Source organism: Semicossyphus pulcher, unplaced genomic scaffold (genome assembly GCF_022749685.1).
Source record: "Semicossyphus pulcher isolate SPU_LCO1_2020_fin unplaced genomic scaffold, fSemPul1.0.p SCAF_19, whole genome shotgun sequence".
NCBI lineage: Eukaryota > Metazoa > Chordata > Actinopteri > Labriformes > Labridae > Semicossyphus > Semicossyphus pulcher.
Window position 1 is genome coordinate 16,202,785 of NW_027211692.1, and position 22,225 is coordinate 16,225,009.

The following is a 22,225-nucleotide window of genomic DNA, read 5'->3' on the forward strand; positions in this document are numbered from 1 at the left end:
GTCTCAAATGCTTAAACTAAATGCCAAAGCAGCCATCCAGCTGCAGCACGGAGTTTAAATGATGAGACAGGGCGATGGCTGCTTTCAGCCACCCAGCTCATTAAATATAACCTCATTGCACAGACTTTTCTCTAAACACAGACGGGTTTCAATCACACATAAACTCCTCTATTCACAGGACCAAGACATTGGAGAACTTTCAATAACACACACAGTAAACTCTGCGCACAATAACACTTAAGTTTATTAAACCCGTTTGACATTTAGGCCAAATTTATTTCCCTTCTGAAGGCACAAAGATTTCAACACGTTTGCTCCCCATTAAACACTCGTTCACTTATAAAAAGAATAACAGTAACACACAACAGTAAGTGTCAAGGTTTCAAGTGCCCCGGAGGACAAAGCGTAGCGGTCTTGGGTGTAAATACAGCAAACTGTGTAAATTGTGAGGCCGATGTGTGTGTATGTGTGTGTTATTAAGACAGTGACAGAATCCTGCAGCTGGCAGTGGAAAGATTTGTGTCAGCCTGTAGAAAAATACAGCGACCCATCTTGAGAGTTTAGTGTCATCTGTTTAGCAGTTAAATAAAACAACTGCATGCAAGTGTGTGGTCATGATCTCGTCCTTGTGTTTTATGGCCCGTGTGTGTGAGAACAACACGCACTTTCTGTCAGTCTATGACCTCAGCGCTTCACAATCGCTGCACTTTTCGATTTGAAGCAGAGTGTCTCAGTGGTCGGGAAAGCATCACTTCCCTTAAGCTCCCTCATCGTGTGTAGGACCTCTGCCAATTGTAAATAGCATGGATATTATGTGAACACGCTGGCACCCGCTTACACGTACTGACGCTGCGGTGGCGGAACGCCCTCCCTCCCGCGCCTCCCCCCAGCCCCCTCCTCCTCGCGGCGAGCTGCTTCGTTCTCTCCTCTGCAGCGAAGAAGTCCGTGGTCGCCCTGAAGAACTCCAGCAGAGCTTTGTGGCTCCAGTTGGGCCCACGGTTCTCCGTCCCACTGTTGGGCACCGCCGCCGAACCGACTGCAGCAAACGTACTCCCCTTGGACTGGGTGGAGAAACCGCAGTGACCTCCGCGCTCAGTCAGGAGGAGGAAAAAGTGCGGGTTTGTCTCAAAGAGCTCCAAGGGGATTGTGGATTGGGTGTCACCGCGGACGGGGTCGTCCTTCGCGCACACGCTCAGAACAGGGATAGCCACTTCGTCTACGTCTCTCAAGGGTTCGTTGCGTTCCCAGTAAGCATCCCAGGCACCTGAAGTGTCGCTGGCACAGCTCCCTGTTGGGGCTGATGATGCACAGCCTGTATGTCCGGTCTGACAGAACAACGACTCCTCCAGGCCTCGCAGGGAACAGCTGGAAAACAAGGTGTCAGTCTGTATGGTCTCACCCAGCACCGTCTTGTACCTGTGCATGAAATCAGAGCACAAAAATCAGAGACGATCAGAGACAACCAGTGAATCACCTCTGAAGAACTGCATGGGTGTGATAATCCCTTCGCAGCACTGATTTGAGAAACATTACTTGGGTCACGCTGTCTCTCAGAATCAATGAGCTGACACTGAGCAGGCCATCTGTTGCTACAGTAACTCAATTGTTCCTTAATTGTTTGTGCCTTTCCAGTAAATGGGGAGGGAGTACTTGCATCTGTTTTTCTTACATCCCCTTTTTCGATGCCTCCCTGTTGGCTGACTGAACATTCATTATTTTCCTTGTTTAAGTGTATTCCCTCTTAGATCATAGGGCAAACTTCATGCAGAAGCCTTATAAAGCTTTGTTTGATGTATTCTTGAAGTGAGCCGAAGAAGCGAGGGAGCTGTTTTTTTCTGTCTGTCTTGTAAAACTCAGTTTGCTAACTTGCACCTTGTTCCAAAAGGAGAGGATTTATACATAATACATATCTGCATGGTGGGCTGTGGACACGAAGGGAAAATGCCCCACAATGTTATTTTTGTCCCCACTGCATGGTGGCAATATCATAAAAATTGTGGTTCATGCTCAAAAATGTTTTTTGTCAGGAGCAAGGACTGTTTAAAAGAATTAATGTAGTCATATGATGTAAGCCATCGTCTTGTGAAATGCAAATTTGAAGCCTTGGTATTTTGGCTGTTTTGCTTTCTGGAAGTGACCATATTTGTCCGTAGGAAGGATATGCATTTTAATATCATGCTGTATTGAAGAAGATTTGAACTGAGAGATTGAGACCATAAACTGATTAGGAAAGCGTTTACTGAGGTAATAAATCAAGTGAGAACATTCCCTTCTTATTAATCTCTATGAGCAGACATCAGCAAGTACAGCTCACAATCTGCTCTACATCAAACTTGAGACAAATTCCCTTTACGCTGTGTTGTGAAAGCCCTTCAACATTTAGATTTCCCTAACTTCCTTGAACGCATCGAAACGATCCAACTTCCGTTCAACAAACGAGCATTTTAAAAGTATTTTTTTTACAAATTTACCTGACAAATCTTGCATTTTTACTTTTTACTAATCTGCATCATGATGATATTTCCGCAAAATTAAGACCAGCTAATTGAAAGTAAATCACAAGAAAAGCAGATTCTTTTTTGGGTTCATACCGCTGTACTTAACCAGAGTGCAGCCTCTGTGTAACTGACTATTTACAGTGAGACTGAGACTCACCACAAACAGATGAACGGCACTCCTCTAGGGGATTAAATGAACCAAGAAAGTCCTCATCGATAAGCGCTGGCTAAACTGGAAAATCCAACATTACTTCAAGAGGCTATATCGGCCGATGGGTTCCGAGATTGACTTCTGTACACTTGGACTAGGGGAGTTGCCCCCTGCTGGCCATTAGAAAGAATGCAGATATAAGGTACTTAAACCCAGGCTAAATTTTCCTCTTTCATGCAGTATGTTGTGTAGAGGGATCATGCTGATATTTGACACGCGCTCACATTTGGGTTTGCTTCCAATCTTGCAGAATCTTGGTACAAAGTGGACTTTTTTGCCTGATCCTCTGTCAGCTTGTGGATCATATTTTGCCGCAAGTATCATCACCACTTTACCCACCAATCCATCAAAACGAACCTATGCCAACATGTCTCCCTCCCCCTAGAGTTCCTCCCTCCATACCTGCTCAGACAGATCTTCTGGTAGACCACCAACACCCACTGCAGCGGCCAGCACAGCCCGCTCTCAAACCAGCTCTGACAGCGGAACACGGGCGACAGGCAGACAGCCGCCGTCACATAGCTGGATGAACCGCACTCCCCGAGGTAAGACAGGAGGAGGCCCGACCCGGTGCTCTCGCTCACTGCGTACAGTCTCCCAGCAGGCTGCCTGTAGCGGATGTAGCGCACGGCCTCACGCAGATCTGCAGGGTCGCCGAACTGCTGCAGCTTGAGGGTGGTGAGCGGGGTGCCGTTGTGGCTGCGGCGGTTGAATACTGCTGGAAGGTAGCCGTGGGAGAGCGCTGTTTCACACAACTATAGAGAGACAGGGGAAAATATAATTGTTATGAATTCAGAGGAGGAGTTGTGTATGTTAGCTTAGACAGACGGTATTAATCCGTTTACGTAACAGTACAGAGATACAACATGAGCTGGTTGACGGTTTACACACTATGTTTTTTTCTACATGCTATGCTGACATAATCTTTGTGCACTCTGAAAAGGCCACACGGTGGAATTAGTGCGGCCGGGTCTCTTGGTTTTAATACCACAGAATTACACAACTCCTGCCTTTACTTTCCATTATGTTCCACTACATGTCTTCACACCCAGAAACACGCAGTGCTACTTTTTATTGTATGGAAAAAAGACCTAACCAGTTGGTGGGGGAAGTGAGAACACTGTAACACCACAGGATTAAGAGCATCTTACTTTAACTGTGCTGCTTAGACGGGCCTGTCACCAAGATGTACAATATTATTCTACCTTGTCACGAGCTGAGAAGGTGCCACTTTGCCTTTAAATGGAAAAGGTCCAGGCATTTGACAGTTCTCAGAAATGGCCTTGATGAAGGTTAACATTATTGCAAAATTAAGAAGCATCCCTCGGCAAGCTGATCAGTCGGGGCAGCCTCCACCTTCACTAAGCAGCTTCCCCTTGAGAGTTTGAGTACAGAAACCTGTGATGTAAAGATTTAAAATACTTTAAATGCAATAAAAACTGTACTATCTATGGGAATAACGACTTTCATGAAGCCAGTTTTATGAAGAAGGTATCATTGAAAGTACTTCATTAAATCAGTAAGATGCTCTGCCACTCACCCAAAAACCTTTTTTGGCTTTAAACCAAGGCTCATTTACTTGCTTTCAAAATGTCCATCCCTCCACATCTCATGGTTCTGTGATTATTCTGTTTTCTGCTGCTGTTATTTTCTGCCTGTGATTGGTGTTGAGGAAGGAAAGCAGTGTAAATACACTTCTGCTTGTAGCCTTGATTGAAGATGACTCAAGTGTTGGCAGCATAATTAGATTAATTATTTTAATCAAAGTTAATCAATAGAAAAAAAAATACAAGAATACTCATGACACATAGTTCGGGACATTTTTCCTCGATATTACACACATAAAAAATGATTTGAAAAACTCATCCAGCATTAACATAGTGCCAGTAGATAGTGCTAAAATTATTGATATCATTCAATATTGAAAAACTTTGTGATCATATTTAGACATAATGACACCTATGTAAACCTAAAACCTGGTTTTGAAGCTCTCCATGCAGAGAGGGAGTTCCAGTCAAGACTCTTAATATTACCATAGGAACAAATTATGGTAAATGGTTGAACTTTTTTAGTCTTCCAACCACTCAAAGCGTTTTTACACTACATGTCACATTCACCCTTTCACACACTCATGGCAAAGGCCTTAAGTGCCAATCTCCAATCAGATCTATGCCCCATTCACACACCTGGCTATGCCACTGGGAGCAATTTGGGGTTCAGTGTCTTGCCCAATGACACTTTGCCAGGGATCGGACCCCCAACCTTCTGATTGAGAGACGACCGACCCTACCACTGAGCCACAGCCGCCATCCATCCATCCAACCTGTTCAGCTGACATTGGACGAGAGGCTGGGTACACCCTGGACTGATTGCCAGTCAATCACAGGGCTGACACACAACCTTTCACGGTTACATTCACACAGGCAATTTCTTTGAGAAAACAAGCATGTCTTTTGACTGTGCGAGGAAGGCAGAGTACCCGGAGGGAAGCCACGCATGCACAGGGAGAACATGCAAACTCCACACAGAAAGGCCCACTTCATCCGAAAGGGGATGCGATATCCAGTCCATTACAATTTATTAAATGCAAGGAGTGGACGTATGTAGAGAAAGGGCGCCGGTTTAGATAAGCGGTCAAATCGTTCGACCCATATACAGAGGCTACAGTCCTTGGGCAGGCCTGGGTTCAACCCTCGACACCTTGTCGTCCCCACTCTCTCCTCTGCTGTTTCCGACACTTTCAAAATAAGATTTACCCGGCCAGACACATGACATAGCTGTGTCAGTAAAGCTGTGAGCAGAGCTAATTCACCGGAACTTGTTTTAATGCTCATTCCCTCACCCCTTCAGTAGATAACACTTTGAATTATCATGATTCAAGAGGAGCACGTGAGAGGAGGGGAAGAGAGCAATTCCACATGACTACGCCTCGCTTGAGTTCAGTTTAACTCCCACAGATATCCAGATACACTGTTAGACATTTCATGGTTTAAACTGCGTATGAGAGCCGGGGCCGAGTGATGAATGTAGCAGCTCAGATTAAATTAGGGGGAAGCGAGTGTGAGATGATCTACTTACGCCTGCCTGCTCAGGTATTAATACTGCCATGAGGTGTTAAACTAATGTCAGACATCCTGGTGATTTCTGTGTGAATCATCCAGTATAACAGGCACAATGGGGGGATGAGACACTGAACGCACCATGAGGATGAATGAAAAAGATATCGCAAAGCCACGTCTGTTCTGTCATTCGTCACTTTATTTTGGTTCGGAAGTGAATCAATGAGTCATGGAGTAATCTTTTTTAGACAATCAGATAAATTGATCGGTGATGTCGCCAGTTTAGACGGAATATATTTGTCGTCAGAGCTTCCTTAATGTGACATTTGACTAGAGTTTTTATCAATAACAAAGAAATATAGTCATTCGTCTTCCTTTCTCTGTTGTATTTGTCTGGTTTAGAGATCCGAGCGTCATTGCAGACACAGTAGAAAAACAAACACTAGCTTCTCCCCCAGTTTTCTGCCAGAGCTGATAAACTGTCAGCTCAGTGACAAATTCCATCAGCAGGGACTCCAGACACTGGACAGCATGCCAGCTTTCACTCTCTCTCTCTCTCACACACACAGACACACAGACACACACACACACACACACACACACACACACACACACACACAGGCAGCATTTATCCTTCCCTCCCTCTGCGCTGGAACAATGACGCGGACAAAAATACAAGAGGGCTCCTAAAGTTCAACAATATTCCTGTTTAGGGGTGATCCACCATCTCTGGTGTTTGACAAAGTTCAGCAGCTTCATCGGGACATGTGGCCTCAAATCAAGTTAAATTAAGGGTGTTATTCGATTAAAAGCCTTTAACAGGAAACAAAGCATCACGCTACAAAGCTCTGTCGTCTAACCAGGTCAATAGATGGCCTAAAATACTCCACAACAGGCCTCACATGCCCACAGAGCAGATCGGTTATTCTGAGTTAGGTACTACGGATGTGCATGAGTGTTGCCATTTTTACATATTTACATTTGTACGAATAAATTGATGTATAAACGCATCCTGCAACATGATACTATTGTGTACCATTATGTAGGCAACCCAGCATAACACGTAGATCTATCTGTAGACTGTCACCTTAATAGTTAGTGTATAGTTTTGCAACTAATCAACTAATTGTATGAAGCCTATCAAGATAAAGATGTTGTTTCTTCTGGACAAACAGCAGATACACAATTACTTTTCTCTCCTTCCGTCACACACGGCAGCGCTGCCAGAGAACCTGAAACATAGTGGGCTCTAAAGTCTTACAAAGGCAGACTAGAATTATTTAATTCATTTTTAAAGGGATAAACATCACTGACATACATTTAGAGTCACCCACGCCTCAGTGAAACTATCAAGCAAGCTAGCTCTTGTTCTAAAAGCCTCCATAACGACCGATTTCTTGAGGGTTTGTCGCAAGAGTCATGTTGTAAATTTAAAAGACACTACTGGAGTTTCCTGTTTGACTTCTAAGCTAATGAGTATCTACCACTCTACTGATTAGTTACAATTCTATTTGAGCAAAGCATCTCTCTGATTCAAAGACCAAAGTGCGGCCAAATCCTGATCCATTGCAAATTCCAGGTAGGAACTGGGTCATATTCTGGATCATATTTTTAATTGGTGCAGCAGGAAAATTAGGGGCAACAAGTCCTGTTGTGTTCACCTAATATGTGCATAAACACCGTCTGGAAAGCATTTTATTGCACACAGAATTATGTTTCCAATTTCCACACCAAGAGCCTTATAACTACCTGGGTTCACACTGGTTACACATTGTACAAGTCCTAAAGACAAGACAAGACAGAAAGCACTCATTGTGTTGTTTCCCTGTGAAAGCTGGGGCATGTTGAAACATTTCTGCTGATATTACGTCCTAAATCTTGTGGCATGATTCTGTGAAGGGGACATTTCCAAGCAAAAGACTGATTAAGCTACTATTACCCCTCTCACTGATCCATTAATGGCTGTTAATGGTAAACTTTTCCCACATTTACTGCTCGGGTGCTAAGCTATTTTCCGAGGAATTTGAGAAAATTCCAAAGTTTTTCTTTGAGCAAAGCAAAATGAATAGTCTGAAACACAATTACTGAAGTGATGAAGGGTAAATTACACATAATGAGCACATTATATCGTACTTTAAATCCATAAGGAATTAAATATAAGTGATATGTGAAACGAGGGCCAGAAGCAACCTGAATAAAACACTTGTGATGGTGTAAGTAGGTCACAAAACCCTGCTCAAACTGACACAAATCTTTGTGCTCTGTCAGGAAAGTGTGACGCGTGTAAATCATGTGAGGCAGGACGGCTGCACCAGCTGGAAGTCTGCTTCCAGGAACATTTATTTCAACACGATGCTTTAAGCAGCGATCACAGGTCGCTGAATGTGGGACTCATTCCCACATGTCTTAACACACCTCAGGATATTAAACCGGCCTCCCTGCGTCACCTCTTTTTGATGTTGGGCGAAAAAATGGGTTTAGATGATGCGTGTGTGTTTGGGAGGGGTAGGGGGGCTGGAGGCTATGTGCCAGACTATTTCTTCAGCGTGACTTTCTTACACCTTGACTTATGTATGGTAATAAAACAGCATGAAATATGCTTATTACTGGGCTTCAAAGGGACTTTTACAAGCATTTTGATGCCTGGCTAGCTGTTTTCCCTTGTTTCCAGTCTTTATGCTAAGCTATGCTAACCAGCCTCTGGTGGAAGGCTTATATTTACCACACGGTTGACAGGCTAGCTGTTTGTCCTAGTTTCAAGTCTTTATGCTAAGCTACGCTAACCAGCCTCTGCTGGTAGCCTTATATTTACCACACATTTGACAGGCTAGCTGTTTTCACTTGTTTCTAGTCTTTATGCTAAGCTACGCTAACCAGCCTTTGGTGGTAGCCTTATATTTACCACCTGGTTGACAGGATAGATGTTTTCCCTAGTTTCCAGTCTTTATGCTAAGCTACGTTAACCACATTCTGCCGGTAGCCTTATATTTACCACACGGTTGACAGGCTAGCTGTTTATCCTAGTTTCCAGTCTTAATGCTAAGCTATGCTAACTAGCCCCTGGTGGTAGGCTTATATTTACCACACGGTTAAAAGGCTAGCTGTTGTCCCTTGTTTCCTGTCTTTATGCTAAGCTACAATAACAGGCCTCTGGTGGTAGCCTTATATTTACCATACGGTTTTAAGAGCTCCCTCAATCCTTTTACTATCTCTAAGAAAGCCAAAAATGCAATTTCCCTCAATGTCACGATGGTGTTGGAGGAACCAACTAACTGACTATCTGACTGAAAGAAAGAAAACATGAATAAATAAACGTATGTGGGTTTATTTTGCTCAGTTTTAGGATGAATACATTAAATCTGTGACCCAAATGAAGCCATTGAAAAGGCTTCATATAACAACTCTTAACTACAGTGTCGACGTTAAGCTATACCGTTATATATCATGCCAGAGTAAACGAAACAAAGAAGCATAAGAGTGTAAAATATGAATGATTTCAGAGGAGGTGGCTCATTCATAAATGCATGAGTTCACGACATGTGCTGTTTAAAGAGAAGCGGGACCAGAGGCCCTCAGAGTCTGCATACATTCCCTTCTCTCTTTCTTCTCAGATATAGACCCACATGTGTGTGAGCCCACACAAACATGAGCGCCCTTTTATCTGTCTTTTTGGCACACAGGCAAACACACACACACATATGCTTACACACACACAGACTACGTTACGCACCGTGAGTCTCAACAGTGACAGGAGCGATCTTAATTGCTGTATATCCCTTGTGGTGCCTCAGCTTCCAGTCCTCCCAAGCGGAACTGGATGACAGCATCACAAATACTCTCTGCTGATGATGGCCCAAACAAAAACAAACCTCAGAGGCTCACATCGGTCTGAATGTGACAATTACTTCCCTCCATCATTTTGTTTTGTCCCATTGTGCAGCTTTATGTCAACACTTATTTATAATGGTTAAACTCTCCTATTATTTCTGTCTCGCCATCATTTCTTCCTTCTCCTCTGGCATCTTTTTTTCGTCACATGAATGAGACTACTTAGTTCATACAGGGTTGTTTCTGACAGTACGTCTCTGATGGATTTTGCACACAGAGCTAGGAGTATGAAATGAAATGAGCCTGGTGGATGCCAGGTGCTCCGAGTGATGCGAGAACCAACAGGCATTCATGTGGAGCGGTACTGCTCTTCCCCAGGCCCCTCAAGTCAAGCGATGCTTTGTAATCCCTCACTCAATTACCTCAGTCAGTGTGTTTGAAAGACGGGTGCTGCCTCCGCATCTGCTCTTCTTACCGCCCAGCTTCCTTTTTCCTCAAACTGAGCTTGACCTGGCTTAATGTCACGGGATTGCCTCTGTCTAAAAGGCCATTATTTATATGCACGGATACTTTTTTAAATGATTGAATGTCTGACTTTTGACTATGTAAAATACTTTGAGCAAGCAGAATGTGTCTATGCATGCATTATTATGTACCTTGCATGTTCCTGGTCTCAATCCTCTTGGTTTAAAATACATTTTCTAGATATTCTCAAGTTTCTTAGCTATGAAAACAGTGTGGAAATGTTGTTATAGACAATAAAAAGTGCTCTTTTATGGAGATAATATCATGTTTAACTCGTCTACTCATGCTGTAACACAGATTAGAGACACAGTGCAGCTACAAAGTTCATGGTTTTTCTATTAGGGAATCCTAAATCTTGTGCTGAATGGATATGTTACTATAAATCTGTCATGATTAAGGAACAGATTAATGATGCTGTTAGTGTCTGGAAACGGCTATATTTAGCTTTAATATTAGGACTTTTCTGTGGCTTTCTGTATTGAAATTGCTATTGAATTTGATCTTGGTTTCGTCCCATTAAAGTGTATTTAATTTTCTTCTGCGGAGTCCGTCAGAGAAGCAAAGATTACCTTTAACACATTTCTAGTGATTTTCCCAAAAGAGTTGGGGATGATGAGCAGCACGGGACTGGTGGAGTGACTGGAAGTCCTGCGTCGCTTCTGGTAGGATGGCACAGCCCAGTCCAGGGCCACCAGCCCTTCGTCGCTCAGCTGCAGGTTGTCCCGAACGAACTGAACCGGGCTGTCGTACGGCCAGCACGCCTCATACACACTCTGCAGGAAGGCGCTGGCCCGCCACGTCCACCCGAGACACGGTGAGAAATTACTGAAAGTCCTGCAGTGTTTCAGGAGGTAGTTCGCCAGCGCGGACGGTTTACAGATTAATGCCACGGCGCGTGCTTTCTCACCGGTCCCGTCGCTCCCATCCCGATCTGAGACGCACCTCCCGGTCTTATCCTTCACTTCCTGCTGAGAAATCCCCAAGCCTTGAAGCAAAGCATCCGTCTTGCTCTCGGTGCCAAAATATTTGGATCGTGGCCAGATTAGGACCACCAGGATCGCAATGCACAGAACCACGAGCCATTCCAGCATTGGCACGGTTGGAGAGGCAAATGAGCACAACACGGACGCTTTCCACCTCTTAGTCTGGATCCTAAATTGATAATTATGAGTTTAAATTACAGAAAATAGTCCAGGGTAACATGTTCAGTCTTGAAGTGTGCCGATATTTAGTCCTGGGTGACGCTCTGGTCGAGAGTGAAGTGTGGGGTGTCCCTCCTGTGCCAAAGCGCACCAGCCCCTCTTTTTCGCCGGCGTGTTGTGGCTGTTACGCAGCGTTGTTACCGGTCCAACCCATTCTGAACCGCTCTTAATGTTTCTATTTTCGACAAACTAGGAGACCCCGTCCGTTTTTCATGCACTGAACGCGAACTGGTACTGTAACTGCTCTGGACAGGACTGCGCTCGACCGGTGCTTCAACCCAACAGCTGTGAGCGCAAGAAATGTCTGAGAGCGAGGCGCCGCTGCTGCTGGAAACGCCCCCAATTTTGTCCAGCCTCCCTAAGAGAAAGCAGGTACTCTGTGCACGTGATAATATCTGCTTTTATTGGTCCTCACATTAAATAGCTCCCAGAACACTGAAGAAGGTGCGTCGTTTTTTATACCATCTGCATTCCTGTCAGGATTCCCCTATCTCTGTAAATCTCTCCCTCACTGACCTGCCTCTGTAGGAGTAGTGAGTGCGCATGCCCATCAATAGATCTGAATGAATTCCTTCTGAATTAATTTTGCAGCATATGCGACCAACAAAGAGAGAGAGAAGGAGGACTAAAATAAAAAAGCAGATCATCTGTAGATCTGACAGTCTGAGGGGCTTTAAATAAGGTGTGACGTAACCTGTTCGGCAGGTTTCTGTTACTATACAAAACACTGTCATGTTTTGCTCAGTGTGTCAGTTTTGTGACTGTAAGTCAAAGTAGGCCACAGCTCTCTGTGCAGAGTGTGGTGCACTGTGAGCGCTGCAGACATCCAGTTTGATTCGGCTCATAACATTTATGTAATGTGATAACATCCTCTCTGCTATTTCCCTCGTCCCCTAGCTTCTCCGATGCTATCTATGAAACTCAAACAGATAAAAATAGCCATTAAGAACAGAATTATCTATTAAGGACTGGAGAAAGGAACTGGAAGATCAGATTCATTGGAGGATGCAGGGAAAAAAGAGAATATCTTCTTCAAAGGTGTCTTTTTCACCTTTGTGTGACTGACAAAGTATCTGAGCAAACAATACTTTTCCTCAGTTTAAGTTACAGTATTCATATTGTGAAGCACAACAACTGAAAGCGATAGTTATTATACGTCAGAAAAGGTCTGAAATATATTCAATTAACATCTAAATCAGTCACAAACAGCTCAAGTGCTCGCTGTAAGCTTGATAGAGTTCATGGAACGCTCTCGCTTTGCCATCTGAAAACATGTTGTTGTGGACACTCATTTAACTGATGGCGGCATTACAAAGCGCTCCGGACAGCTGAGCATAAATTGATGGCAGTGTGGACCAGTGGTGTTTGCAAGAGAGGGAAAACAAAACCCAAACAGAAAGCGACAAGTACGAAATCATTGTATGTTTGTTCCAACTTTCAGTGCCACTCCGTTCCTGTGGATTAGCCAACGGAAAATGAAAATAAATGTCAAAATAGGAGATGCCAAGCCATCCTGCAGAGAATAAAGACTAATGAGAGGCTGGAGGGATCTCTGTTTCACCTCATGAGACACTGGGAATGCCAGAGCAGAACAGCTTACAGCTGGTGCACCGGAGAGCCGGTTGGGGGATGTTGTGTGTTAATTTAACCAGTATGCTGCTCCAGACTCTGATCATGAGACACTTCCCTTTAGTGCTTGATAACCATCTCAGCTGTTGGCAAGGTCATCACTCACTACATAATGTTGGAAGCTTTGAGGAGGTCTGTTAAACAGTTTGATCATTAACTTTAATAAGACGTCTGTACACTTCATTCTTAGACATTTTCTTTGGGTCACACTGATCAAGTGCCCTTTGAGATGCTGTAAATGTAAAGTCTCTGTAGAACAGTTAAAGCATTCTGGCCAGGATACCGTTGAAGTCATCCAGATGTCGTCTGTGTTCGAACCCAGTCAATGATTCCACAAAGGTCACTTGAGATAAAGAAATATGTGAAATACACTAATACATTTTGTATTGATGAAAGAAGATGCAGATTTAAAAAGGTCAAGAGCTCAATTTTAACTTTGGAACCAAATTAGACAACCATTAAAAAGGATGCACGGTTAGTCTAGGTTGGTTGGACGTTATAGCTCTTGACAACCGGATCGAAGACCCTTGTCGATGTGAAAGCCGTCTGGAAAATGTTGCAAAGGTTGTCTCAAAACAAACAACCACTGCTGGTCTGTGTTTGGCAGATCCTGACCCTCATTTTTAGCAACAACTGAAGTGGAGAAATACATGGTTTAGTAGAGAATATTGCCTGGTTGCGTCGGTCTCGAGGTTAATCCATATTTGAACATAAAAAACTAATGTGGGAGTGATGTTTTGTGGAACATGCAGTCCTCAGCAGTGACAGCAACTGGTATCATGAGAACTTAATTAGAGCTATTCAACCATCAAATGACTGAGAAGGCAAACAGATTACAAACACAATCCTCCAGACAGGACAAGGATTCTTTGTCTTGTTTTTTTTCAAGCAGATACATAAAGACGAGACAAACAAACCCAGTAACTTATCATTGACCCCAGATGACAAACGCACACACACAAGCACTCACACTCACGTCACGCACACCTAATCTACAATCAAGCAAGCTTTCACAGGCAGAATGTGCAGTTTTTCCCCAGGAGTGCTGACAGAATAACAAACAGACAACGGGCCAAAATGAGAACATAGCCTAGAGGTTGCACTTTGTCCTATTTGAGGTTTAATGAATGAAGTCTACTGGATGCAATTCTGCTGAAATTTACACATCTTTACTTTGAGAGTACGATCAATGCAAGGGAGCCTTTAAAACAATCAAAATGTTTTACTGTAGCTAAAAGTAAGAGTACACTATTATCAAGTGATAGAAATAACAGCATAAAAACAAATTGTAATTTAGGGACGTTTGCTTAATCACTGTCTTTTCTAGAAAAAGATGAGAAGATTGATACCTCTGATGCCTGTACATTAGAAATGGAGCTACAGCGAGTTAGCATAGCTTAGCATAATGAATTCAAACATGAAGGGCAACAGTTAGCCTGGCTCTGTCCAAAACTAACAAAGTCAACCAATCAGTACTTCTAAAGCTCATTATTGTATTGGCCCATCATAGTTCTCATTCTTGTATTTTCTCTGGTAGAAGATTATTTTCACGTAGTGTAACTTAAATCAGTCAAAAGTACGAAAAAAGTACTTCTTGTCCGTAATTTATTTTCTTTTCATCACAACATGAAATGTTAGCCCATGCATGTTAAGAACCCCTGTAAGTTAAACCCAGCTTACTAAATTAGGACTGGCTAACTCTAAAAGACATACTATATAGCATAGCAATAAAAGGGCTACAAATACCCCGTATAGTATTCATTAGTAAGTAGGCCAGTGCTAGCATATTTAATAGCACTTAAACGGAGCAAGTTTATGATAAATTGCTAGCAAGCTGCAGCTACATATTTAGCTTCAGTGAATAATTAAGGTACTGAGGACTGGAATCACAACATTAAGCTTACTAAATTAGGGCTGATTAACTCTTTAAGACAGACTTACAACTAAGTATCTTGCTAGCATAGCAACATAAGGGCCACACACACCATCATGTGTTCAATCGGCCGTTTTTTAGATACTGACATCGGACTGGAATCACAACACTAAGCTTACTAAATTAGGGCTGATTAACTCATAAAGACCTACTTAACTATTTGTAAGTGTCTTGCTAGCATAGCTCCAAATGGCTACAAACAACTCGTAACATGTTCATTATTGAGTTGTTTCAGGTGCCAGTGTATTTAATGGCACATTAATAGAGCAAGGCTAGCTTTTTTGGACTGTTTATAGTGTTTATGCTAAATTGCTAGCAAGATGCTGCTACATATTTTGAGTTAGGGAAATACTAAGGTACTGACATAAGACTGGAATCACAACACTAAGCTTACTAAATTAGGGCTAACTAACTCTTGCAGACCTATTAAACACGAAGTAGGCCTGTCTTGCTAGCATGGCTAGAAACAACTCACAACATGTTCAGGTAAGTTGTTTCAGGTAAGATACTAATGTCAGACTGGAATCAAAATGTTCATCCAAATCTCAGCTAGAGAAAAAATAAACAGATTTTCCAAAATGTCAAACCATTCCTAAAGTCTTCCGAAGCGTCATCAGTGGATATGTTTTTTAGCCTAGCTTGCTACATTTAACCTTTAGCATTTTACTCATCAACTGGATAACATCAGCAAACAGCATTTTTATGTCCAATATCCCCATTAACAGTGACACAATGAGTCAAAAGGCTTTTCTCAAGTTAACAGCACAGGAAAGGGGAGTGATGATATTGACTGTTGAACCACAGGCGAAGAAGACAGAGAGGACTCTCTGCAGCCTCATGACTCATGGTTTATGTGTTTAGATCTAATTTGTGGGCCCACCAAATACCCCCCTTCATATTTGAAATCTTATGCCTCCTCGATGGGAGTGCAAACAAGCTGTGGTTATTTAGGAGGAATTAGGAGGAGCTGTAGGTGGATTTAAAATTGACATACTGAAATTTGGCACCATCGTGTCTCTGCTGTTGTTTTGATCGCTTGTGTTCTTGTCCTTTCTTCTGTCCCTCCTCCTCTCCAGGCTCCGCCCATCATGCTGTGTCGCCATCGCACTGCCTCGACCTTTAACATCAAAACAAACAGTCACTGTGCCATTCAAAACCCAAAATTGTGGCGCAAGATCTTGGCTCAGACCTCCTTTCCTCATGACTTATGTTTGATCTTTTTAAGTCTAAATCAGAACTCCAACATCCCACCTAAGATATTAAAAAAGGAATAATGTTACAGCACGTCACCTCTCACCCGTCCTGTAACTGCAACCACATGAACTAGCGTCACGGTCGGCTTTAACTTTCCCAAACATCGGCATCTATTTATGTGGTGCGGCAGTACATGTCCCTCCCTTGAACCCGCAGCATGACGTAGGTTCACTGTTGACTGACTCACACCCATCATCAAACAGATGTGTTCCCTTCTCCGCCGGGCGAATATTTGAAGGGCTGAAACTAACAGGAACAAATCCAAACACATTTCTCCACTTTCACACACTTACTTTTTATAACATCAATAAATCACATATGGATTTAGAGTTTAAACATTCCCCCCTCCAGCAAGAAAAAATATATCACGCTTTGCCCTTTCTGAAGCCACCGGCAGCACACTGTTTCATTACCTCCTCTCGCACATGTAGACACATGACCACATCCTATAGCAGCTTTCCTGTCCCATTTAAACTTCCTGTGACAATTGAAGTAGCATTTTAGCAGAGGCATAAGACATATAGTGAATGTTTCTTATGAGCAAATGGAGTGTGAATTCATGTAGCACGCTAACCCATCAAGGTAAATATTGAACAGCAATTGTAAAAGCCAACAAGGGAGGAATAAATGTCTGAAAACACACCAGCTAGGTTTTTGAAGTGTGTATTTACTTTTTTATTTGTGTTAACCATGATTTATCAAAAGTACACTGTTATGTCATAAGACTCTATAAAATACAAGCAGTACAAATGCAGTAAAAGCAAATGTTCAGTTAACTGCAATATGCCAACTCTTTAAGCCTCATTCTTTAGTAAAGCTCATCAAAGGAAAGCTAATTCTCGGACAAATGTATTTAGAGTGGGCCAGCAAATGAAACAAAAGACGAGAGAAGCTGTGACAGAAAGTCAAAGCAGGAAGCAAGCGGGTAATAGAAGGGGAAATGAAACGAAGGGTAAAAAAGAGGCCCAAAGAGGTCAGAGTAATGGAGTGATATACATGTGCAGAAAGAGATATCACACATGAGGTGGCGCACATGAAGAGTCCGAAATAATATGCAGAGTTATGCAGATGTGTCCTGACTTCTTCCTCTTGACCTTCAAGCTTCTCTGCAGAGCCGAGTGTGCTGCCTCTTGGAAAATAGATTAGGGGAAGATTAGCAGGCTTTTCTCCTGCTATTCCTGTGGTCACATATGATTGTATCAAGTGCACCACCTTTATAAGCATTAATAGACAAAGGGATGCTGCTGTCTTTAACGAATGAATCCAACTGACAGCTTCTTGTCATGATGTCTGTGTCAATCTCTTTTTTACACACACATATATATATAAAATAATGTACATGGATGTTTTTTCCACCAAAATCTTAAAGAGGGCGTATTATGCTGTTTCACATTTTAAGACATATATATAATGTTACGATGTTGGATGTCCAGACTAAACGTGGGTGAAGTTTTAAATCTGTAGGTAAAAGTATGTTGGAGTAATCCCCAGGCTTCTCAGCTCAGTCTGCAGGCTGCTGTGAACGCCAGATTTCAGACTGTTTTTTCTACACACTGCACTTTGTGACGTCACAACAGACTTCGGAGAGCTGGCCAATCAGAAGAAAGTGGGCTTGTAGGGGTGGGGTTTCTTAAAGAGACAGAGCTGACCGAGTCGTTACAGGCAGAGGCTGTATGAGGGCCTGCACAGAGCACCAGTGTGTGAAAGTTTTTATAACTATAAATTATGCTAAGCTACTCCACAGGTATCACAGAGTGATATATGAAGCTTGGAATTAGCATAATAACCCCACTTTAACTTTATTGTTGTTGTTTTCAGGGGCTTTATAATGTTTTAGCGTGATCTGATACAATGAAAAAATCAACTGAAACTTTTTCCCTGAAAAAAAGAGGAACAAAGGCACTATTTGTCAAAATCTGTTTTGTGTTTGTGTATTTTAAAAACCCTTTCCAGTTTTTTATTTTCTTAATTTCCTGTTTGAGACTGAGAGTCAAAACAGAAGTGGAGGAATGCAGCAGGAACTTGCTGCAGGGAGCCGATGATCTCAGAACATATCAAATGTCTGCTAACACGGGGTCCTTGGCTTAACTGTGTTTTAGTAAAGAGAGAACAAGTCAGGTTATGTTGAGTTCCAACTTGGCTGCAGAAAAGTGTGTTTTGGCAAATGCTTTAAAGTGAGAGGCTGACGAGTATGTACAGTATCATTTCTTATCACTGGACCCTGTCAGGAAGTGACTGCGTAAAAGAAAACATGGAAAAACTTTGACTTAATTAGATATTTTAAAATTGCAAACATGTGGCAAATGAATATGACCAATAAGTGATTTCTTCTTAAAAGGAGTAGTTTTAGGAGTACCTGAAGGGAGCCCTCACAGAAAGGCCCTATTCGTCCCGATCAGGTCTCAAACTAGCAACCTTCTGTGAGGTAACAGCGCTAACCACTGCACTGTGCAGCCCTCAACTGTACAGTTAAAGCCAAATGATCCACCTATGTAGTGTGGTTTTACTCTGCTGATTTTATTAGTAAAAGCATTATGATGTATTGTCCATGTGACATGAAGGGTATTACAATAACAAATCACATTAATAAGTATGCCCAGGTTGCTGTAACCCACTAGACTGTATCACAGATATAACATCTGCTGTAGGTTTCTAAAGGGTCTGCTCAGGTTAAGTGTTGTCACTGTGACCTCAGGTGCCATCACTATGGAATACATTGTTTGAACACCTGCACAGAGCTGTCAGTCAGGTATAATTTAATATGCCATGTTGAGCTGGATGTTAAGCATCCAGCTGATTGTTGTGTCACTGAACATCAACACATATTTCGATTACCTGTGTCAAGTTGAAATTAAGGCCTATTTCATTTGGTTCAGTCATGAAACAACATCTTTTTTTGCACAAAACGACGTCTCTCCTAAATAATATCAAGAGGCTATCATAACTTTAGAACATAGTCCTGTATAACAAGTTCCCTGTGAGTTTCCGTTACCTCGATCAAGACCTCCTGCAGTTGTCATTACCTCTCCCTGGGATCCTTAATTGGAGGAGTGCCTCATTAGCGACAGTCATGATGCCTTAGAAAGGATTGCAGATGGAAACGTAGGTTAACATAGGGCATGCTGAGTAGCTGTTTATTGACATTTGTCCTGTTTATAGACCTTTATAGGGACAATAGCGTCATGAAAGTGACTGTACAATATAAATATGATTTGTTCTCAGAGTTGACCGCATGTTTCCCAGACCTTCTGTCTTAACAGCCCACTTACCAGCTGCTTCTCCCCCTCTGTGGTTCTACTTGCTGCTGGTCCTGTTCTTGTGAGCACATTTCCGTCTGCTTTCTTCATGACGCGAGGAGGTTATTTTAATCCGGCTCATGTGACCCTCTGGGAATACGCGATGGCATATTCGAGAGAGCTGATTGGTGAGGGGGCATTTGGATCTGACATCCTGAACTCAGCTCGCAGGTTACCATGGTGATAGCTTTTAAGGGCGCCACCTAGCTGACACTGGAAAGTCAGTTTACAGATGCATCCACTGAAGCACTGTAGTGTACCTGTCAGGTAATATAGAAAACACCACAGTCAAGATCAAAGCTGACCCTTCCCGTGGTCGCAGGTGGCTCTGGATGACGTTTGCAATAACAAACGTTGTGAATCTCCCTCAGCTTTTGCAACAGCAGCAAACACAATGAACAAGATGAAAGCCAATCCCGTATGTGTTCGCTGGACTTCATCCAATTCCAGCCGAGACGCTGCGGTGAATACCAGCTCCTTTGTTGACATTTTTCACGGATGGTCACACGCGTTGAGATACAAAGCTGAGCTGCCTCCCTCTGAGGGTGCAGCATGCTGTTTACATGTGTTTGTATATGTGTATATGTTTTGTGTGTCTGTGGCCTTTGTACCAGCACTCAATGTACAGTAAACATGACCCCTCAAATACAGCAAGCTGGCTGAAGCAGCCAGACGATGAAGAAGGGCATGCTGGATCCGCAACAAGGTTAAAGGTTGTCTCTGTTTGTTTGTGTGTTCTACAAATGATATAAATCATGGAGGATTTGTTGGAGTTTCAAATTAAAATAATAATCTTATATCACTTTCATTCACCCTGTAGGGCTGTAGGGATGAGTGTTGACAACGAGATTCAGAAAAAACAGAAAGCTCCGTTACTCACAGGATCAAGTAGAACTGACTTTGATGTGGGTCACAGATGAACGCGTTTCGGCTCTATGCCGTCTTCAGCATACAAAGGTGAACAAAGGAATTGGTATATATGCCAAGGTGAGATTAAATGAGTGAGAGGTCCGCCCCGCAGGAAGGAAGGAGGGAACGCGGGAAGTGTGTCCATACCAAGACAACATTCCACTTACTACAAATAACATGGACAAATCCCATTCTAAGCCAAATACATAGCAGAAAATATAAACAAAAATGTCTTTGCCACTACAGACAGTCAGTTAGAGAGATTTTTTTTCCGTGCACCCGAAACGATACTTTACAACTTATTTTTGGAGTTGTGCACGCTGCCATTGCTGTATCCAGACAACGAGATTCAGTCACACAGCACTGGTAGGTCTTTTCTACCTCTTTCCCACCAAATTTAGCGCATTGAGGTAGGTTTTTTAGACCGGGGAAGACCCGCTAATAAATGCCAATTGTCGCTTTTCCCATTCCAGTGAAGTATACTCCTTTTGGTCCCTTTTCTGCTGCGTCACCGTCTGACGTCACAAACGCGCCTGAAACAGGGTTGGTAAACAGTGAAGATGTTACAGTGGTTAGGTCTTTATTGTATCTATTACTCATTCAGTCTGTTTATCAAACTCAGCGCTGACAAATTTGGAATGATGTTCAAGCGCTGCTCCGACGGAGACGTGCGGAATTTGTAGCTGAGATGACGAGGAGTCACAGACGGAGCATAGCATCGCGCCGGAAAAGGGGCGGAGATTAGCGTTTCAATACAGGTTTTGTGTTCCCATCAGTGCCGATCAGAGCCGAGGCGATAATTACCCGGGTCTACTGCAGTCATTTGACCCTGGCCTGAATGCCGATTGTAGCCTTTCCCATTAAGCAAAAAAGCCGGGTGTTCGCATGTTTTTTAACCAGTGGGAAAGGGACTTCAAAAACACTTGCGATGATTTACAGATGGATTCTTATCAGAAAGAAATGAATAACACCAAACTGTTCTTAACAAGATAAGAGATAAAAGTACATGGCAAGGACTGGCCACTTGATGGATTGCAGGTCAAGATTTTGTGTCTGTTTTCTACCATCATCTGTGTTGGCTTCATTTAACATTAGTCTTATCTCTCTTTTCCCTCATTTCCTGCCGTCACTCTACTGTACATTACCGACTAAAAAGAACATCGATTCACCAAAACTGTCCAACATTAAAGTTAAGTTGCAGGCTTCAGTATATTATAGTTGACACCAAATGTGTTCACTTTGTCACTGCAAACAGTCATTTTCCATTGTAGTACATTCACAAATATTTGAGCTACCTAAGCTACAATATTAGCTCTCTAGTAAGCAGGAATTCCTCAGTTTATTGCATGCACCTCAGCTGCACAGCCTCAAACACACACACACTTCACATCACTCTCCACGTAATTAAAGAGCCTTCACAGCTGCCCTGCAGAGGGACGTATGAACCAATGAGATCGTTAAGGATCTGTCAGTCACTGGTTTATCAGTCAATCTTCTGAGTGGAGTGCAGGTGAAGTCAGTGCGCGTGGTTATTAAGTGCAGTCACTGAACCATAATCATAGCAAGATTAGGAGCAACTCAAATGTCAAGCAGCAGGATTTTCCTCTATGCAGGTTTAGACTTTAAAACATAAGCATGTAACTTCGAAAATGACGTGTGCACACGCTTAGAAATCATCAATCACAAATATGCACCCCTACCTCACTCTGCACAAGGTCCAAGAGGTTACGTTTCCACGGCGTCTGCTGACGAAAGAGAGAAAGAGAAATAAAATCATCAAAAGACATCTGTATGATTTGTGGCCTTCATTTCATCGGACCAGTGTTGCTACATGTGTGTGCAGACCTTTAAATGTGTATCTGGCGTGTTGTTATTCCTGAA

At 42.7% G+C, this 22,225-nt stretch overlaps 1 protein-coding gene across 1 annotated transcript; it reads right to left on the reverse strand.

Moving 5' to 3' along the window:
- Window positions 1-254: 254 nt before the first annotated feature.
- abhd15a (abhydrolase domain containing 15a) lies at window positions 255-11,595 on the reverse strand. The gene is made up of 3 exons (XM_069668755.1): window positions 10,691-11,595; window positions 3,112-3,464; window positions 255-1,416 (listed from the first exon to the last, which is right to left on the reverse strand). The coding sequence occupies exons 1-3, from the start codon at window positions 11,210-11,212 to the stop codon at window positions 768-770; spliced, it is 1,524 nt and encodes a 507-aa protein (XP_069524856.1). The 5' UTR covers window positions 11,213-11,595; the 3' UTR covers window positions 255-767.
- Between the last annotated feature and the right edge of the window lie 10,630 nt (window positions 11,596-22,225).

Bases quoted from the DNA above. Each gene is read 5' to 3' on its own strand.
- abhd15a (XM_069668755.1), bottom strand. From the start codon at position 11,212: ATGCTGGAATGGCTCGTGGTTCTGTGCATTGCGATCCTGGTGGTCCTA. The intron at 3,465-10,690 runs GTAATCTTTGCT...GTCTCTCTATAG, and splicing joins TCACTAGAAATGTGTTAAAG to TTGTGTGAAACAGCGCTCTC. The intron at 1,417-3,111 runs GTATGGAGGGAG...TTTCATGCACAG, and splicing joins CAGAAGATCTGTCTGAGCAG to GTACAAGACGGTGCTGGGTG.